Source organism: Lissotriton helveticus, chromosome 3_1 (genome assembly GCF_964261635.1).
Source record: "Lissotriton helveticus chromosome 3_1, aLisHel1.1, whole genome shotgun sequence".
Lineage (NCBI taxonomy): Eukaryota > Metazoa > Chordata > Amphibia > Caudata > Salamandridae > Lissotriton > Lissotriton helveticus.
The window spans coordinates 897,797,771-897,814,881 of NC_136061.1; the positions used below are offsets into that span (position 1 = coordinate 897,797,771).

Genomic DNA, 17,111 nt, shown 5'->3' on the forward strand with positions numbered 1-17,111 from the left:
CATTATTAGAAGTTGCTGTCTGTTAACGTCCCCAGTAAACAGCACCAGGTCTGGTGTTATCTCATACAACACAACCTAATGATATTCTCTTGCAAGAGACCCACCTGCTTCGAACCAATTGCCACCGCATGGCCCATCCCAGAAACCCACTCCAAAATTGGCTGTACACCAATTCTAAAACCCTAGGTGGTGCTATACTTTGCAGGAGAAGCTTCTACACAAAAGTTGATAAAGTCACTAAGGATCCCAGTAGGCGATTCCTCTCTTAAATTAAGGAGAGAGGTATAAACACGCTAATGCTTCTTAACCTTTATGGCCCGAACCAAGCGCGGTATTCATTGATACAACAGACCCTCTCAGAACAACAAAAGTTTGCTTGTGGTGATATTATGGTGGGGTGATTTAAACTTAGTCTGGGACTCCGACCTTGACAGAAACATAGCACACATACAGGACACAGGAGCTATGTCTGGGGTACTAAGGAGGGAGCTCCAGGATGTAGGCTTGATCGGTACCTGGCAATATTTAAATACAGATATGAAGGATTACTCCATTTACTCACATGCAAACGTATCTTACTCCCGGAAAGACTACCTGTTCGTCACCTCTTCCTTAATGAGTGCCCTCATATCTGCGCAGATTTTGGACATATCCATTTTGGATCACATGCATGTTGAGCTTACATGGACAGCGCATGCCGGTTTCCCACGAGCTCCCCTGTGCTGGCACCTCTCTCCTCAACTCTTGAGAGACCATGTTGACAAGGCAGCTATAAAAGACATCATCACTGGATACTTTTCACTTAACTCTATATGGGTGGGGGGTTAAAGCTAGTATCCGTGAAGTGATAACCTACACTTCCATAGCCAGGGCCTGAGCGGCACGCTTGTTCAAAGCAAAGCTTACAGAAGATATTCTTTCCTTAAGAGCGCACGGATACACAGCATCCTAAACTGAGGGCCTATGATAGCTGGCTATTCTCTGGGGCCAGCTTCGGACACATCAGGTCAACAAAGCTGAGCTCTCCCTCTTCACCCTTAAACAAAAGTATTATGAGGGGAGGACAAAGTTGTTTCTCTTCTAGCATGTAGGCTACGCCATCAACATTGCCAAGATCTAGACAGGTGACTATGGTTGGGCTTTCAGGGGTACAGATAAACAGGAGGCAGATCCACAGATAAACAGGAGGCTTTCCAAGCCTTCTTCCTGCGCCTTTACACCTCCAGGGGACAGGATCCTACTAAGATAGGCTAGTACCTCCAGAGATGTACCTGGCAACCATTTGACTACTCTCTGACCCGAGACCTGGAAGAACCCTTCTCAGTTGTCAAGCTCTGCAAGGCCCTCCATGAACTTTCCAAGGGAATATCCCTTGGCCCAGACTACCTTACCCAGTCTTCTACATGGTCTTCATGCTGCAACTCCAAGACCACTTACTCGCGCTTTACAATTCACTCACCCATGCTACAGGCTTTACACTTACTATGTCCAATGCAAAATGTCACTTGTTCCCAAACCGAGCAAAGACCCCACACTCTGTTTGCATTACCACCCAATCGCCTATTGAATACTGATGCGAAGCTTTACACAATGATGTTAGCCAACCACTTGAAAACCCTTTTCCCCTGGTTTATAGACCCAAATCAGGTTGGCTTTATATGGCATCGGCAGGGATTGGACAATGTCCGATGCCTTACTCACTAAGTTGAAAAGTCCCAATGATATGCTATCCCTGTCCTTCACAAAACCCTCAATGCCAAAAAGGCTTTCAACTGGGTGAGCTGGGCCTTCCTGCGAGTGGTCTTCCAGAAAATACAGTTAGGCTCAGTTATGGTCATGCCCAGTCATGGCCTCATACTCAACACCCACTGCCTCCATCCAAATTAACTGCCAGACCACTCGCTCTTTCCCTCCATCATGGGGCACCCGGCAGGGCTGACCCTTATCTTTCCTGTTGGTCAATATTGTGGTGGAGCCACCTACTATCCATCTGTGGCAATCATCAGACATTAGGGGTATTCCTTTTGGGGGACAAGATCACAAAGTACTGCTGTACGCAGACAACCTCTTATTGTCTTGAAGGAGCCAGACACTTCCCTTCCCGCGGTGGTCCATGCATTGCAGACCCACAAGCAGGTATAAGATTAACTTGGCCAAGTCAAAAGCGCTCATCCTCACCCTTCTGCTGCAGCATACCCACCACCTACAGGCATTTACCCCCTACTAGAGGTTCTCAGACTTCATTCAATATTTAGGCCTTAGAATCAAAAACTCCCTAGTCACCTGGACGGGGGCTAATTGGCCACGCTATGGCAAGGCGATACTTGAAGATCTCCAGCGATGGAGAGTGATCTGCATTTCAAGTCTGGGCAGCAAGTGGTAAAAATGAATGCTCTCCCCTGACTCCTATATCATTCCCTCGGATGACATCAAGAGACTGCAGGGAAACCGTCATTTGGAAGGGGAAACAACCCTGTGTTTCCGCTGCGCTCCTTATGCTTCCAAGAAACTGGGGAGGGCTTGCCTCTCCCAACCTCCAGGACTACTACAGAGCTACAGATCTGTGCTACATTTCTGAGTGAGTGGTACGAGAGAGCTAGAAACATTGGGTCCATATGGACCGAGCGGTCGCCTGTCAGGTGCTTTGGGGCCTTGCTTGGCTTCCAAAGCAGCACCTTCCTTGCAGTGCCTATATTGCTACTCCAACATGCACAGTACTGGAGATATGGGACAAACATGCCACCGGTATGGGTCAGACCACTTTCCTGTACCCAAATTCTCCAATTGCAAGGAACCCCTGCTACTCTCAGACCCTCCCTCGGGATTCCTTCCCAGACTTGTTCCAGGGCGAGTGCAGACTCCTACAGGACCTATTGCAGGGCCAAACTGTCAAGCCCTTCGACCACTGTAAGAAAGAATTCCACCTTCCTGAAACTACCAGTCATCAATATTTTCAGCTCTGACACTGGGCCCTCCAACGCAGGAGCTGCTATCCTCCCCCTTACCATCTTCTAACAACTTGTTTGCAGCTTTAGGGGCACTCACGGTCTGATGTCCAAGACGTACAATGTTTAACAATGATCACGTCTCCTCCACCGCCATCCATACCAGTGGAAATGGACTTCAGACAATACTCCTGACATCACTCAGAAACAGGGGGAGTTGGTCTGACGAGAGATCCCGCGGAGACATAAAAGCATCTCTCAGCAAGAAGCAGCCTATAAGGTAATGCTTCAGTGGCACTACAACCCGGCCCGTCTTATTCCATGTTCCCTGCGGCCCATGACGTGTGTTGGTGATGTGGAGCACAGATGGGTGACTTTCACCACATATGTTGGACATGCCCTACACCCTTACAATCTTCTGGAAGGAAATCCTGAGCCACATAAAGGGTACTCTAGGCTATCCTATATTGTCAGACTCACACAATCATTTTGGGTATCCGCCTCACATCGATGGCTGTAATGGCCCATGCAGAATGGTATCTCATAAGTCAATGACGGGCGCGGCCAAACAGCTTATAGCTTGTGCCTGGGGGTCTCCCTCAGCCCCCATCTGCAGCTTCTTGGTTCACACAACTTGGGCACACGATTGCTACGGAGCAGTTTTTGCACAAATTGTCCCCCACAGATAAAAGGTTCTTGCGCCTCTGAATGCCTCTTATTGACTACATGTCCCTTTTGGAATTCGTATGCTTCCAACCCCCAGAAGGCAGGCACTCCACCTGTTTGACACTGTAGGGTAAGGGGGAGTTCCCCCCCCCTCCCGATTAGCACCCCCCCTCTTTGTGCTTTTTCACAGCTAAGAATGTTTGGCTACAGATCCTCTGACCTCGCTGCTGTCCCTCTCCTTCCCTCTTTCCCACCCCAGTTTGTCTCCTAGTTTAATTCTTCAAACAGGCATACTCCGACACAAAACAAACAGTGCTGTCTGCCCCTTTGGCTCATCTGGTCTTTTAATCGGGAGCAAATTAGCAAACTATAGGCCTCCCCTTTCCAGGGACTTGGGACAGCTTTAATGTATTAATGCATATCTTGTTATACGTGTTACTACCGCTATACCAATGCCTATTGATTAATCTTTTAATTGCAAATGTGTTGTAATGTTTTTGAAAACCCAATAAACAGATCTTCCGTAAAACCACTTGCCAAGCCTTAAACTCCAATTTTATTACACATAGGTCTCCGCTAAGGTAGATCCTAGGTAGCTCTAGCGGAATGGTACTGTGTAAGTAAAAGGTAAGTTTTGCTGTTCTGGCAGTGACCATGACATGGTATTACATACTTTTATTTATTTCTTTTGAGCTTCTTAGTTTTCATTTATATTTTAGGTATGTCTGCACATTCTTTTTACTTCAATTGTTAACGTCATGCTTTATTATAATACTTTATTTTGAGGTTGTCTTTCTTGTCCTGATTTTCAGATGTCTGTGGTTTGATTTTCTGTTTCCCTTTTTGTTTGTGTCTTCTTGTAGTGGAGTTGCTTGAATTTGCATGTATAACTGCAGAGTATCGTTTTAGTTATTTTTTTATAATTATTCAATTAAATTTGTGTATAGGTATTACCAGGTGACCTTTTTGTAAAACTGACTTTGTCTTTTGTAGTTAGTGGTCCTTTTGATATTATTTTCCTTCTGAAGTTTAGTTTTAATCTGGCAGAGTGATACAATCTTGCTCTAGTTGCTGTTCATGATGCATTTTGTTGTACATTTTCATGCCCTTTCTATACTGTTTTTAATTTGGAAAGCGTTTCTATTTGTTAACTGTTTTTACATTTATTTCATAGGTTGTTTGGAGAGTAGTTTGAATTTTTTTTCACCATTTATGGCAAACAGTAATTGGTGTTTTTGTTTTAAATCTACTGTATATTAATGTTATTTATGTTTTAATTTATATATTTTGAATGTTTGTATTTTAATTATGTTCATTTTCTGGTGTCAATATTTTTGTTTCTGTGGTTATTTTGTGTTTCATTGGTGTTAATGTAGTGATGATATTTAGTATGCAATGGTGTACTTTAGATATTTTCTTCAACTATATTGTTTGTGGTCAATATGAGTTTTTCTTGTTTATGTATACGGTCGCCGTATTTAGGTTGGCAATAGTTATACATTTCAATATTATTTTTCTCTATGTAGTGACATACCATCCACTTAGAATAAGGCCCTTGGTGTTGGTTAGCGGGATTGCCTCTCAGATCAATTGCCTTGTGTATTTGTCGGGTGTCCATATTTAATGCACTCAGGATGACAAAAGAGCCCTGGGCCCATAACCAGTACCATTAACACGAAAAAGTGATCATGAATTCTTAAAATGTTTTGAGTGGTGAGCAGCTTTTCACAAATTTGTCGACAGTAGACACATTACGGTTATATGTCGTTACTACGGATTCCGTTGCAAAGCATGCCTTTTCCACGCATGCGTTACCACAGAATTCGTTTTCCCCGCATCACCTTTACCACGTCGCTCTTACGTCGTAAAGAGGAAGCGGAAGTTTATTCCGCCTCCTCTCTAACGGCGCTGATTTCTTCGGCACGACGGGTTCGTTTTTTTATGGGGGGGGGGGAGACCCCCCAACCCCCTTTTTAATCCTACGGGGTTTTTTAATGCGTGGTAAAGACGATCGTTGAAGGCATACGCGTTGAAAAGACGTTTACGTGGTAAGTGCCCCGTTGTAAACGTTACGCGTAGTAATGCCTTCGTTGTTAATGATGTTTCCCCCACATTACTGGGCCTTCCTCTCACAATAACAGAGATGGAAACAACATCATATGGTCCAGTGCGTGAATTCTTCAAGATGGTGTGCGAGATTTTAGAATTTTCTTTAGCGTACCTATGCAAAATTTGAGAAAATGTTGCCGAAATGGAAATCTAGCATTTGAAGCTTTATTTTAGCATCCATTTTGGACACAAACATGTATTTTGCAATATAATAAAGTGCAAAAAAACAAGCTCTGCAAACAACAACTGTTCACATTCTTGCTATTTTCGTTTCCATGCGATGTCATACATCTTGTACTTTCTCAATTAAAACTGTGCATTTGTTGGATAACATAAACATTGGACTAGTGCAAGACTGATTCTGAGCACCCCTCAGGATATGTTGGCCTACAGTCCTGCTACTTCACAGTGCACCATCTGCGCCCCTAACCCTACAGAGTAGCAAATATGTGTGTGCAACCTCAGAACAGTACAACCCTGATTGCCAAGGAAATCGTGATAACAGATCTAGAACCCTTTCACTCAGTCACTTATGCATATCCAAAGAGATGCACAAGAAATACACAACATGCAGTTTCAATATTTATTGAAGCATTGTGATTCTGAGTAAAATATGTGCACTAAAATGATTAATAGAAGGAAACAAAATACTGTTATTAGCATTACGTGAATGGTGAAAACAATTCAACGATTTTGCAGATTACCGAAATCTATATGCTTGGATAAAGGGTTTGTAATATAGTGTCATTCTACCCTGTCGTGTCTAAGGTGCGTGTATATGCCAAATTCCTGTCAGGGTGGTCTAATTCCCCATTACCTTGGGGTAAATGTCAGCAAGCTGCCCATCTTGGTGTAGACTAGGACAGCATTCCTTGCAGGAGGTGACAGGAATCAGCTGAGTTGGAATTCCTACATGGAAAGACCTCTCAATGCCAGCAAAATGCTCCTCTGAATAAACAAAGGCTTGATGTCATATATATAATAACATCCTTCATGTTACAATGTTGAAATCCCAATTGGACTGATATTGTTAATTCTATTATGATATGTCTGTCGCCGAGTAGCCAAACACAAATAACATCTTGCGTGCTGAACTTGGCCTTTGTACAGAATATTCAAGGTGTCTTGATAGAGTACCTACAAAATGGTGTTGTAAGCAAACTGAGTTTGAATAATAGTATCCCATATGTACACGCAAATGAATGTGTGTCAAATGTCATTGTGTTTAAGGAGAGAAAGCAACTTAAGAATGTGCGAATGTAAAATGGCGATTTATTAACCAGGCCTAATACCCCTGCATGACAGCTCCTGTGGTAGGATTTTTGCATGAACGATCTTTAATCACGTGACTAGACATAATTTTGTGAACTTTGAGAAGCACCAATGCTAGAAATTATGCAAGATTACATACAAGACATAACAAAAATTTGACTCACCAGGGCTCAAATTCACAATAAACAGATAAAGGCAGGCACTGAAGGTGGGAGATTTAAAAAATGGACCAGGGATGTTTTGGTAGAAGCCCATCCTTCACACCAAAAAACACATCTTTAAAAAACCATGGCCAATGAATTTGATTGTGAGGAAAAAAAGCAAAAATTTAAAAATTGCTAAGAATTGGGCCAAGGATTAAGGCAAACCTGAATTTCAGTCTGCACCACAACTGTTAGAAAAGATGTGTTTTTCAAAGTTTGCATCTATAAAGCCTCTTAGATGTGTCAGCCCACAACTTGTGACCTTTCGGTTGTAGTTTAACACAAGCTGATGGTGTGAAGAATGGATGTATTTCCTGTGGTTACATACTTAGAACTGCTTACTCATCTAGAGAAGCACACACCAACGTCTGGGAACCTTGCATTTAGAAGTGCAGTAAGTTCAAGCTAACTGAAAAAATATTAAGGTGAACACATTTATTTGGTTGATACACTACACAACTTAGTTCAAAGAAAAGCTTCAAGGTGCAGTGCAAACAGCATGCACGTCAATGCAGACAATAGACTAGTAACAAAGATGCACCATGACAGCCTGGTACTTGCTCTCTCTACTAAGGAAAGTGAAAACATTCCTATCAGAAAGTAACATCAAAGCAGCTGTGGTCCGTGCAGGTAACAGCGGTGGGGGGGGAGGGGGCAGTTTAAGGTGGGATTTCGAGGGACAATGCTGAGGGAAAATTAATTAATTTTCCCTCTGCATCGTCCCTCGAAATAGCTCCTTACCTGGCCCCACCGCTGCTACCTGCACGGACCGCGGCTGCTTCAAAATCAATGTTCAAGCCATCGTGCTTGCTTCAATATCGTACCAACACCCTCTTCCCCCTGTCTCTCAGACTTCACACTGCCACATACCCTTTTTAGGGTATATCGCATGCCTCATCAAGAGCCTGAAGAAATATAACCACATCACTCCACTGTTATGTTATATGTTATGTTATAAGCTGTTTTGTAACGCGCTCAATTACTACCGGAGTATCCTGGCGCGGTATACCGCTGGGGAACCCGCCCTGGCTTTCCCTGTGGGATGGCCCCTACTGGGAGTCCCCAAGGTGAAGCCAGGCATCCCCGGCGTTGATGGGGCCGTTGTGGAGATTAGGCAAGCTAATGCCCAGAGTTTCCGAGTGGGACCCCTGGTTAGAGTAGGCACCGAGGCGAGAATTATCGAGTCCGCTGACCCTGGTCCACGACCCTGCCGCGACGGGAATTGAACCCTGGTCCCGGGCCGACTCCTGCTTCCGGGTCTGCCGCCTCTAACCAGTGAGCCACACCACTCCACTGTGATGGAACTCCACTGACTCTCATTGGCAGAGGACACCATTCTCAAAACCAACCACATCATCTGCATAGCTAACTCAATTGGCACACATGCCAATCTCCCAGACATACTGGGAGTGGGTCTCAGACTAGAGAAGAAAAAGTGTAAAAATGAAAAAAAAATGTAACCAGCCTTCTCCATCTATGCACCAGACCTCTGGAAAGACATTTCAATATCCATCAGACAGCTCCATCCCTGATACACTTTATGAAAGAGCTGAGAACACACTTGTTTTAAAGAACACTACAACAAGCTTGTAGAAACTGTCTACCTCATCTTTCAGAACCTACCAACCCTCCCAACCCCTTGTTCTCTGTATATCTGCCTCTGATGTTGTACGGAAGCACCCTGCCCTTCAGATAGGTTTGCACCATACAGTACCTCATAGATACATACCTAATACAAAGACAAATGCAACATAAAACACAAATGATAACCTCTCATTACAGTTATTACAGTACATGGATAAAGATGACACCTGAGTAACCCAAATGCCCACCTATGTATCTGTGTACAACATGGAAAGGCAAGTGGCTGGTTTTTTTCCTTGTCCATCCAGGACTAGGCTTCTCTGTTGAGAAAGCCAACAGAAGTGAGAAAGAATGCCAATTTCCAGGATGCTTTTCGGAATAAAGACACTTGACTGCTGAGAACACCAAAACCACAATTTCCCCCAAAAATGCCACCAGGTTATAATGACATTCGAAAACTGCAGACCATGGCCAAGCGTGCAAGAAAGACTGTGATCCAGAACAGATTTGCAAAGCTTATAAAGTGCTCTCTAATGCTAATACCCCATAACAACAATGTAGCTGCCAGATTGCCCGATATCATGAGGAACAACATTAGCCAGTTATGGCTTTCAAGTAATTCTACTTTTCACAATGCGACTTATAGCCTCATACGTGCATGTAAAGAGAAACAAAATATTTTGTTACCTGTAGGAATAGTTTTGTACCTTGAAGAATTTTCTGGATTCACATGCTGTGCATTATTCTGTCATCTAGTTTCCTGCCCACAATATCAATTATTTTACTTTTACTGGTGATGGTCCTGATGTAGTTGGGATGTTTTCCATTTTCCTCGCTGTAGCTGCAATGATGGATTCACCTGGGACTGGTCCTCTAATGTACAGAGGATCCTTTGAAAAATGTTTGCATTTCTTCTCTAACCTAAGTGCACAGTTCTGTATCTTGCAGGCTCCTTGAAGGCCTCTCTCCCTGTGGCTCTGGTGTCATAGGGGGGACGTCCTTCTCAATTTGATCTTTCAAAGTCAGTATTTTGTGGGATTTGGAATTCCCAAAGAGTTGCGTCAGAATCCCTTTTCTGCAGAATTGCAGGCATTTCTGCTTTTTGGCGGTTTTTCTTTCGCTTGATTTCAGTGGATCGTTCTTTGGGGTCAAGCATAGTCATATATTTTCTTTTCAACATCGAGGTGTCCTTCGATGGTGTATCACTTGTCACCTTTTTTGGCATCTCCCGACTTCTTTCGGCGTCAAAACCTCTCGACTTTGATCGTCTTACGACATTGTTGTGCTTTCAAGTATTTAGGCTGTCTTTGGTGTCCTTGCTGTGGGACCAGAGACTTTTTTTGTCTTTACTTGACCTCGGTCAGCCATTTTTTTCAACGGTGAGGCAACGCTCTCTGTTTTAGAGCCTGGTGTTCTAGACTTGCCCCCTGAATTCTTTCTCTGTCTTACATTGGCTCTTTTGACTTTGGTTTGTGCTGTTCCCTCTCAACATAGACAAATCTCATCTCAACATCCAAGCCTTCTTTTATCCCCGTCTTCGCTCAACAAACCCAGGTCTTTCAATGATGGAGACTGCTTCTGGCCCAGCATGGTGTACTGTGCTTGCCTCCGTTTGTCCCTTGCCAACAGTGTCTTTGGCTTGAAATTCTCATTCTTGTGGTCAAGTGGTAGGCAAACATTACACACTTGATAGTTATCCTTCTGGGCGAATTAGTGGTAGCACTTCAGGCAGAATCGGAAAAGTGTCTTCTCCATTTCACGTGGAACAAGGGGCCTCCGGTCGGGGTATTCTATGGTATGGTCCCCACGTATACGATCAAACTAAATTTTCTCCAGTATCTCTTTTCAGTGGTCTTCTTCGGTCTTGTGTACATGAAACTTTGTCCAAACTTCTTACTTTCGCAGATTGGAGAGTCTTCAGCTATGCTTCCAGACCCAAAGGCGGAAAAAAAGAATCTGAAGATGACGACCACACATTCGAGCTGCTAGGAAGGGCGTATGACATCAGGAAAGGCTGACTGAGACATCAAATGGTGGGATTGTCGATGCCCAAAAACAAAAAAATACACACAAAAGAGAAAGAGAAAGAAGGACTCCTAGTATACTGGAGAATTCCAGACCCAACCACTAGATGGGCGAATAATGCACTGCAGGAGAGCTTACAAATTATAGAATGCATTCTGCTTTCAAACAACGTAGGTTGTGACACCATTGCTCTAGCAATGCTGTACACCGGAGGGAGGAAGGGGGCAAAATCTGATAGGAATCTTGCACTCACTGGCTGAAGAGGTATTACTGTGGTAACTTGACGTGTGGTTGGTATTTAGCTGATTCACCTGCCACCTTTTCACCCCAGCGTCCATGTTTGTTGCACCTGAGGCTGTGCTTCCATAAAACCCACACTGCCCTCATCCACAGAATTCCATAAGGAAATATGTTCACAAGGACGTTTCATTAGAGAGCATTTCTGATTCATTTTGACTACATCACAACAATTTCATGGCTTGAAAATCTTTATTTATGTGTTTATGCTGGCGATTTATACAGTACAGTGTGCCACTCACAGTACTGGAGCTGCATCACAACGTAAAGTGCACAACTAATCTCGCAAAGTTAACGAGAGCACCTTAAAAAATCCTGAAAGTGGGTAAAATGTCATTTACCGCCCCAGAACTGGCTCCGGAGCAAAGGCTGCAGTAGAAGCGGCTGTTTTATGTTAGCCTTGGCTGCCTTTGATGGGGCTTTTCAAGGGAGGTGGTCTGTGGTGTGCACTTGCTGTTGCCATACAAGGCAGGCCCACTCTCCTGTTCGAGGCCTGCTTACATATGCGGTATCCACTTTACTTTGTGAAGCTGTTAAACACTGACTTAAGAGCCAGTCAGAATGCTCAGAGTGATATGCAGGGCTGCCTTACGTATGGCAGACTGCACAGCGCCATGCCTGTTTTCTTAATCAGTAAATATTTGAGGCACATCCATTCCCTTTCTCACCGTACTTTGCTGGTAAGTGCTCCACCCAGATTTCCCTAGGGACCATATGAAGTAGCAACATTGCCTAAAACAATAGGGAAAAAGTAATTGAAATCATCTAATGTGATAAGCAAAAATGGAGGCACAAATGGCGCTTTCTGTTTTTTCTGCTGCATTGCCGATTGGAAATAGTGATTTCTGTTTTGCAATACCTCCTTCATTCCGTCCACCCACATCCACTGTGACAAATCTGATGTGTAGTCAGCATAGACTGTCCGAACATTTCCCCTGACGAGTCGGCCTTTGTCATAGTAAGATGATCAGAAGGCGTACACACTGTGAGGGAGGGAAGCTGCTACAGGAACTGCACTGAGTATAAGAGGTGCGCCGCTCTTTTTATTCCAAAAACTCCAAACAGTAAGAAATACAATACGATTTGTAAAAATATGGCCTTCAATGTGTTCTTATTGTCTGGCACCAAGTAATACTAGACGCATTCAGCAGTCTGGCACGTATTAAGTTCTACAGCGCAGGTGGCGCCTGGTGCGAGAGTCTTTCTTGGCACCTCCCCCCCGTGACCTCCTTCTAAACTAATTCCCTCACTACCACTCTCCAACAGTGAACCCTCATATCGCCATAGCCCCTCTTTCACATACATTTCAGTTTTTTAGGTGGTACTCAGCTGGGTGCACGTTATTTGCAGCCGGTACTTTAACCCTCTGCACTACTGTATGATGTGTCGAAACTGCCACTAGGCAAAATTCAGATCTTTCTCCAGCAGTAACATTAAGGGTTATCTTGACATTCTTATTGCTGCTTGAAAAATGCTGAACACACAAGAAAGTTCATGTGCTTTTAAACCTCCGAGTTATTTTTAAACACAGAGCCCACCCCACCAGTCCGCCGCTGCAGCTGCACCGGTCGCATCACCCTAAAACAGGCCCAAAGTCCTCCCCTGCGTTACAAGAAATCATAACCTGAATAGGGGCATACGATGAAAACATGGCAAATGTTGTCGAGGTGTCTGTGTGCCACGACGTCTCTGTGTGAAATGTTGGGCTTCTAAGTGAAATGTACATTATTGAATTTATAACCTCATTCTGGAACGCATTCTGTCCTCTTCACCCATCCATACATCCTCATCAGCCAACGCCCACTGACATCTCAGAGTGTGGGCTTTGAGAACGGTAGTGACGTCACGGCATTCACTGAAGGACCCTTTCACTGGGACTAGCACACGGGCACGCGCACACACTCACACTCACCTCCTGGGGGGGCGCTGCTCTGCTCGACTGAGGTCGGCAAGTCACTCATGGCCGCGCCGAAGGTGGACCTGAACAGCGGGAACAGAAAGCCCTGCAGCTGCCTCCTGCCTCGGGAAGTAAAAGTGTGGAGAGGACAGCGGGGAGCGCCTCTTGGCGCCCAGCCCACTCACACAGGGAAGGCGAAATTCACAGGGATGCGAGAGTGCCCTTTATTTGCAGACTTTGCCCAGCCCAGCCTGTTCTCTGCGAGAAATGGAAAAAAAATTCACTGCGAAGTGCCTCTCAAGGCCGGCTGCATTCCTTCAGCGCCAGGGCAAGGTCCGTCCTCGAGTCGGCCCCAGGCGCATCTCACCCCGCCGCGGGCCCAGAGCAGCTCGAGAACCGACTGCGTTTTACTGAAAGTGCGTGACCTGAAGATTCCCACGTTCTCTTAAAATAGACGCCATTTACGCTACCGTAGAGACTGCTGCCAGGCCTGCAGAGCAAGGGCGTACCTACCTACCATTGGTGCAGTAGGTGCAGTGGCACCGGGCACCTTGAACCCTGCCAGTGCGGTATTTGACTATAAGAACAGCAATTAAAGTTGCCTTTTTACTTGCTTGCACCAGGCACCAAGGCATCATTGCTGCGCTACTGCTATGGAAACCACTAAAGGCACAATGAGGCAGAATGCATTTTATGCATTTATTGTGTCGTTCAAATTTGTTACCAATAGACTAATGCCTTCCTGGTTGAGGGCGCCCTTTCATTCAGGTCTTGGAAGCTCATCAAGTAAGAGATTGTATTTTTTTATAATATTTATACAGAGCTTGCTTCCCCTTTGTGGGGCACTGAACGCTTGCCTGCATGGGTAGACACTGCACACCATGTAAGGCTTATGGTTGGAAGGGTGCTGTCTTTGTTTTGATCCTATGTGGGAAGTATTTCCATGTATTGCGTGATGACCACCGAGGTGCGGTTATCTTGTTTTGGGTAGGCCTGGTGGAATTTTTATTCCGTGAGCTGAAATGAAGAATTTTGGTGGCTCTGTGTTACTATTGTAACATGGAGTTTCTGCCAATTGCCTCAGGGTGGAATTTATTTCTGTTCCAGCAACACCATGACATCGGGAAGAACGTAAGGCTTCAGAATGCGAGCTAGTGAGCGCAATGTGGCATCCTCTAGCGCAGCGTCGGATTGGTAACGCGGGCATTCGGGCAATGCCCGAGGGGCCGGTGTCTGAGTTCTGCTGTGGGCTGCTTTTTTGAGCAGTCTGGGGGGGGGCGATTTGGGCAGTGTCGCTTTTGTTCGAACAGCCAGCGGCCCAGTGGGAGTCTGAGTGGCCTTTCAGGAGGCGGATGGGCGCTCATTACCTCCGTTTGGCAGAGGTATCGCTCCCTTTGTCTCGCGGGCCGGCCCATTAATGTGTGCACATACTGAGCGGGGGCAGGGGGCCCGAGTAGAAGTGGCCTCACTTGTTTCACCAGTGTAAACTAACGCGTGCATTTTTTTACCCCCCCCTCCTAAAGTTTTTTTTATAAGATTACACCAACGCAGTGATATGAGGAGTGTTTATGCAAATGTGGGCCGATTTTTTTTTTTTAACGTGCCCGGGCCCATTTTCATTACCAATCCAACCCTGCTCTAGCGTGATTTCCACTCGCTAAGAGGACTACTGGTGAGACTTTACAAAATCGGGCAGTCGCGGTCAGAGGGCTGCTTTCCAAATAGATTTTCTACTTGAGCGACAGCAAAATCATGTTGAAAATAGCATGGTGCCATTCGGGCTAACTTTTCAGTGCAAAACACACTAAAGGCAATAAAATCAGAGCGCAAGCAGCAAGATGTGTATTTTCTGCCCATTGGTGGATTTCCAAGGAATCTCGCTGAGTGTTTTTATAACTCGGCATGATTCCGCGGTGTGAAATTCCATGAGTTTCGCCCAAGCCTAGTTTTGGGACCAGTGCTTAGCAGTGTGATGGACACAGAAGTGTGACACAGGTGCACAGATTGCTAAATGTATGGAGAAGTATTTGCAGATGAATCGGTTGCTGATTGTGATTCATGGTTAAGCGTACCAATGGTACGTAAGGCCTCCTTCTATAAAATACTACTGCCTGTGTTTGTATGAGGCCTGAGATTGTAAGTTTTATGTCGTCTGAGGGTTGCTCCTGCTGCCTGAGACAGGAATTTATAAATTTCGTTTAGCCCAGGAGACTGTCAAAGTCTATACGTCACTTGAGAAATAGCTCTATGTTAAAGTCAAGCATAGTTAATTTTGTAAAACCTAAGAATTAGCTCTGCTGTCAAAATGCTAACACCTGTAGTATCTGTGAAACTGGGAGAAATAACTCATATAGTAGTATCAGTAAAACTGGGAGAATATATCTGCAATTTAAAGCTAACACGTTCCCTGATAAACAGATTTGTTTTCTAAAGCCAGAGCCCTTGGATCTGTGTAAACTGTTAGGGAGTTGTGCTGTGTGTGGCCTGAACTTGTGAGAAGGCTCTGAACATATGCTCCATATTTCATTCATTATTTGAAAATGTACCACGAATGTAAATACACCCTTGGCACATGAGATCTGCTTAAAAGAAAGGAATCTTCAAAGTTTGGGGAAACTTCAAGAATAGTGTGTTTTAAATATCATGATCGAAATATCGAATAGCACCATACCATGAAGGCAAGTATATACATTTATATATGTATTCACTGTTCTTAACTCCACCCTCTGTGTACCTTGATGATATTGAGTGAGACTGAAAGTGTTTGCCGGCTCGATTGATGCTCGCAGGCTTTCTAAACATGCTTTTTCATTCAGTTGCAGACATTGTATTGACTGTAGTTTTTCTGATCTGCTAAATCAAAGTGCACATCATAGATCTGCTGCTGCTGATAATCCCAAATCAACACTGAAAATAGGATAAGAACACAGGGCCAATAAAGGCATACATGAGATGTGCGATGTAATGTCTCCATTTATGGCCCCAGATCGTGTTTTGAATAGGAGGTGCACAATACTTCTTTACTCAAGGTAAGTCATCAGTCAAAATCGCTGCACTAAGGCTAATGCTATTGGCTGGTAGTCTTTAATCATGGGTGTAGCTAGCCTGGCAGTGGTTGTTTCTTATGAGCTGGGTGCCTCCTGTTTATAGGTGAGGGGGGAGGTAGAGGGAAGGATATGGGGCAAAATCAGTGATAAAGAATGCCTCTGCAAGCAAAGTTGTAAATTAAGTCTGGCCTATTAGATGTAAAGAATATTTTACATGAAATGTGTGTGTTCTACCCCAATTATGGTTTCTGAAGTTCAGTAGCAAAAGATGCCAGCATAACCACTATGTAATGGATAGCCACCATTATGTTTCCACACCCACAATATGACAAGAATGGATAGGTCACTATTATGTGAGGTTTGGTCAGAATGTTGTCAAGGATGGCCACAATTTGTCAACAATGGTCTACTGTTATGCAACTTTAGTAAAACAAATATGCAACAATGTCCATAATATTTCAAGGACAGACCACAGTCTTTTCCAGGATTAAACAGAATGTCACCAAGAATGCACACTATATTGTACTTTTGCAAGGGACAGCAACAATGTAGCTTAAAATTGCCATAATATGTAAAGTATGGACCGCTTTTGCAGCACAGATATCCAGTCAGCGGTAGCTAGTATTGCACCAAGAGTATCCAAAGTAAGTCAAGGTTTGGGCCTTTTGTATGACCAGGATGCTTACAATGACACCAAGAATCTTCACTACAAGTTAAAAGACATTGTTCATGTCAGGGATAGCCAAAATGTTGCCTAGAATACCCGCTATATGTAACTGCTGTGCTTTTAGTATGGCAAGTATTGCGAAAATGGCGTAAAGAATGCTAGTCTATATAAAGGAGGGCTATCTATTCAGCTAGAAATAGCCTGGATTTCACCAAGGATGCTTTGTGGATGCTAAGGGTGAGCCACTGTCATGCCAAGGATAGTGGGACTGCAGTCAAGAATGCCCATATTTTGTCAAGGATGGGCCACTGTTATGCCAGTAATAGCCAGAATATCACCAAGAATCATTGATGATTACGCTGATGACCTTATGCCAGTAATAGCCAGAATATCACCAAG

At 44.3% G+C, this 17,111-nt stretch overlaps 1 protein-coding gene across 3 annotated transcripts in view; it reads right to left on the reverse strand.

The window, feature by feature from the left end:
• The window catches only part of INPP5B (inositol polyphosphate-5-phosphatase B), a 923,852-nt gene that overhangs the window by 868,569 nt on the left and 38,172 nt on the right, over positions 1 to 17,111 (reverse strand). Inside the window, exon 1 of one of the 3 annotated variants that reach the window (XM_078681230.1) lies at positions 13,014 to 13,425. The exons of 1 other annotated variant lie outside the window; for it this stretch is intronic. In XM_078681230.1, coding sequence (XP_078537356.1) covers positions 13,014 to 13,062 — 49 coding nt within the window. In that variant the 5' untranslated portion in view covers positions 13,063 to 13,425. Of the gene's footprint in view, positions 1 to 13,013; positions 13,428 to 17,111 lie in introns of those variants that run through there. One more of the 3 variants, XM_078681232.1, reaches the window with a different exon arrangement.